Below are 4,157 nucleotides of genomic sequence, written 5' to 3' on the forward strand. Positions count from 1 at the left end.
GGGGGGGGGGGGGGAACCCTCATTCACAACACATAAGCTTAAGTTTACACTAGAGATAAGCAAAGAGAAAGGGAAATATGTCCTACACTGCTAATCAAAGTAGTAAAATGTTTCTTTCAGTGTGGGTTGCTTGCAAATCTGATGGTCTGCAAAAAACCTCTCTTAAAATCCAACACAAACCAAACAGTACACAATACAAAACGAAACAGTATTTCAGATTCTTATTTTCATATAACAGTAATCATAAGAAAAGCAGAAATGCCGTCTGGCATACAAATTACTTATCTTTAAAGATAAAATGGCAATCTTCTGTTACATATTAAGTAAGCACACAGTTCACTGAATTTACAGGTACCAGAGGTTTTAAAACAATTAAAGAAAGACTTACCCTCTTGCAGGATCTAAGGCAATGGCTCTGGGCTGATCCAATTCTTGCCAGAATAAAACCTTTCTCAAAGATCCATCTAAATTGGAAACTTCAATCCGATTTGTTTCAGAATCTGTCCAGTAGAGTTTTTCCCCCAACCAGTCACATGCAAGCCCATCCGGTGACAAAAGGCCAGAAACGACCACATTCTGCACACTCCCAGTTTTATTAAATTCTGTTCGTTTAATGGCTTCTTCACTTACATCACTCCAGTATATCAATCCCTGGACAAACACAAAGTCCACTGCAGCTGCATCCTCCAAACCACCCACGACCACCGTAGCATTCTCTTTCCCGTTTGCAGCATCCACCAATCTTAGATCACGTCGGTTTGCATACAGCAAGAGCGGAGCAGCTTTAATTGGGGGACATGAAAAGAGACACATTAATGTAAGTTAGGTTACATACAATTTAGAGCTACAGTCATTTTACAAACATGGTAAATAAGGAAAGCCAAAATAACTAGATAACCTGAAGCCACATATTCAAATCCTAGCAAGACTCTCTCAACCATTCATCATTTTAAAGGAGATAAATTAGTAACTTGCACCTCACTCTCCTAGGGTGTGTGCAATTCAACTGAGATCTTATAAAAGAACACTGAAGTGCCCTACATTGTAACTCAAGATACCTCTTCCTAGGAGAAAGATACTTAAGCAGTGTTTGAAGGAGAAAGCAAGACAGTGCATCTTGTGCTACATGATCTATTCCCCAGCAACACAAAGGGCAATATTTTTAGAGGGACCTCTTACATACAATCTGAGGCAGTTTAAGATGAAAGACACTATATAAATTTCAAATAGTACTACAAGAGGAGGAAAAGGCAAAGCTCAAAAAATTGTACAATGCATTCTTTCAAATACATCCCTGTCACACTGCATTTAGCTTTCTGATCCAAAGCTTTTCTTTCTGCATGTCTCATTTGCCTACCACATTAGGATGGTCTGCACAGTCAGTCCAGCTTTCACATACGAGCCACGAAAACTGAACAAGGTAACTGATGAAAGCTAGTAACCAAAGATTATTTTAATATGCAACATTCCTGTCTAGTTGTCCTCAACCAACAGTACTGAACGGTCTGAAGAACATTCCACCTTCATTTGTACAATACCGAATATTTGTAAGAACAGATTTTTTAAAAGTAAATACAAACAAAAAAACATTATCAGAGACTACGACTGCCCTCCTCTATGGCTGATCACATACTCCAGTAATGAGAGCATGCAAATAACTGCTAGAGACTGATTGGCATATTAAGCACTCCAATTGAGAGCAATGAAATAACGACATGCACCTAACAACATGCAAGATATACTCATAAAATGAAAGTGCCAGCTACAGGCTGAAGAAATCAGTTGGGTCACCAAAGAAAATCCAGCATTTACTGGAGTCAAAGACTGACATAGTTGGATGATGGCAGTGGCATCTGCATTTTATGAAAAAGATAGTATTTTTATGAATTATCAGAAGAAACACGATATATACATATGATAATATAACGTTTTATGATATTGCAACTAAAAAGCCATGTGCACTTTGGGTCAATCTACATTTTTTATATATGATTTCAGAAATAAGCTTTTATAAGACCACTCCCTGCATTTATGCCTGTCTTGAGGAAACTGTTACCATGATTGGGAGACAGGTTAGGAAGGCAGGAAGAAATTAAGGTCTTTAATATCCCATCACTTTCTGAAGCAGAAAATAATTGATTTTTTTAAAGTATTTCAAAATATAGCAACTATTTAGTCTTTTTGTTACAAGCACTGCATCCAAAGCCAATTCACGCCCACTGAGCTCTCCATATTAAACAAGTACAATTAAACACATTATGCAGATTTCAAGCTTAGTGTTGTCCTTAATCTGTTGAAAATCTTAATTTAAAGCAAAACATTGGTTTCCAGCAAAGAATTTCAACAGGGCTAAAGATCTCTGTGAATTTGGCAAACCCTACATTTATTGTAACAAATTCATTATCTTCCTCCATTCTGCTCCCCCTCATCCTCTCCCTACCTCTTCCCAAAACACTTTAAGCCCCCTGCCCCAGACAAAAAACAGACTATGCTAACCTGCATGTTTAAAGTTGCTTACGATAGGTCATGGAGCCACAGGAAAATAGGGCTGGAAGGAACCTCACAAGAACCTCAGTCCAGCCCCCTGCTTGGCAGGATCACCCCAACTAAGTCACCCAGCCAAGTGTCTGCAGAACCTGCTATTGAAAGCTTCCAAGGATGGAGTGCATTTTGCAAAAACGGGTTATTCAAACAAGTGATAAAAAAGATTGCCATAAGATTCTAACTTGTAAGAACCAATTAGTGGCTCAGTGTAGTCTCATACAGTATGGGTATACAGCAGACTAGCAGTATACATTCATCATTTGAATAAGGTAAATCCAGGCACAAATGACTACAAGCTGCATTATTATGTACAACACGAAGTGAGGGTATCCATGCACTGAACTGGAACACCAGACACGTCAAGCATAATTACTAAGGCCTGAAGACACGGCTGAGCCCAACACAACTGCACTGCATAGATTATTCAGTCTTTGTCAGAACTCAGCTCTGGCTGAGGAATGATTCAGGAAGATTCTCTCTTTGTAAGCAATACAAGATATCTGAATGACAGTTCAGAATTAAGTGCAACTACACATGACAGTTTTACACAGGGTGATTGAAAGCCACAACTTAAGCATGTTCCAAGTGGATGGCCAATAAAAAGTATTTAGTTTCCAAATTGTCGTAACATTCAGAAACCAAGCATCCATCACTGAACAATAAACCCAAGGATTTTTTTCCTTCCCTGAAAAAAACTGAAATCTTGAATAACTGTGACAAGACTCTACTACTGAAATAGGCAGCATCAATAGGAAATGCTCTTATAGCTTATCTTCTATCTGCTTGAAATAAGTAGCAGTGTTGAAAAAACTGTTGCAGAAAATTCCCTCTCCTGGCATAACTGACGTGGCTTTTAGCAAAGTCCAGGACTTAAATGAGCTAAAAAGATCTTTGGCCAAATGCTATTTTGTACTGCACAAAGTGATCTGGAGGATAAGGTCAAAGAGCAAAAGTTTCCAAAATGGAGAACTGGCAACAAATATTTAGCTATTGTACCAAATGACCAGATGGATTTAAAAACAAACAAACGTTTGTGAAATTCAAAACTAAATTTTTATTTTAAAACACTTTTTCTTAAGGAAAAAAAACATTAGCAATCTTATCTCATATTTTCTGTAATTTATAAAGTTAATTAATTATGGTGCAGCAGTGATCCCTCAACTTGTAATGAGTTGTTTGATTCTTTTAAAATTATACAGAGAGTGAGAAAGACATCTTTAACTTTTGAAATCTACTCAAGCATCACAAAATTTGCTACCATGTCCTGTGCAATATTAAAAACCTATATAAAATTTTGGCCTTTATAACAGAACTAGCCAACTGCCCATCAAGAATGACTGGGAGGGTTTGGGTGGGTGGGGATGGAGCCCCGCTCCCCCTTTCCCTCCTGCTGGTTTCAGACTGGAGAAAGACATCTTTAACTTTTGAAATCTACTCAAGCATCACAAAATTTGCTACCATGTCCTGTGCAATATTAAAAACCTATATAAAATTTTGGCCTTTATAACAGAACTAGCCAACTGCCCATCAAGAATGACTGGGAGGGTTTGGGTGGGTGGGGATGGAGCCCCGCTCCCCCTTTCCCTCCTGCTGGTTTCAGACTGGGCCCATTC

General features: G+C 38.3%; 1 protein-coding gene across 1 annotated transcript in view; it reads right to left on the minus strand.

Moving 5' to 3' along the window:
* Positions 1 to 813, minus strand: part of LRP6 (LDL receptor related protein 6) — a 184,686-nt gene extending 183,873 nt beyond the window's left edge. The window contains exon 1 of the mRNA XM_006031797.3: positions 389 to 813. Coding sequence (XP_006031859.1) covers positions 389 to 813 — 425 coding nt within the window. The remainder of the gene's footprint in view (positions 1 to 388) is intronic.
* Positions 814 to 4,157: the final 3,344 nt, after the last annotated feature.

The sequence above is a fragment of the Alligator sinensis genome, unplaced genomic scaffold, assembly GCF_000455745.1.
Source record: "Alligator sinensis unplaced genomic scaffold, ASM45574v1 scaffold91_2, whole genome shotgun sequence".
NCBI classification, from domain to species: domain Eukaryota; kingdom Metazoa; phylum Chordata; order Crocodylia; family Alligatoridae; genus Alligator; species Alligator sinensis.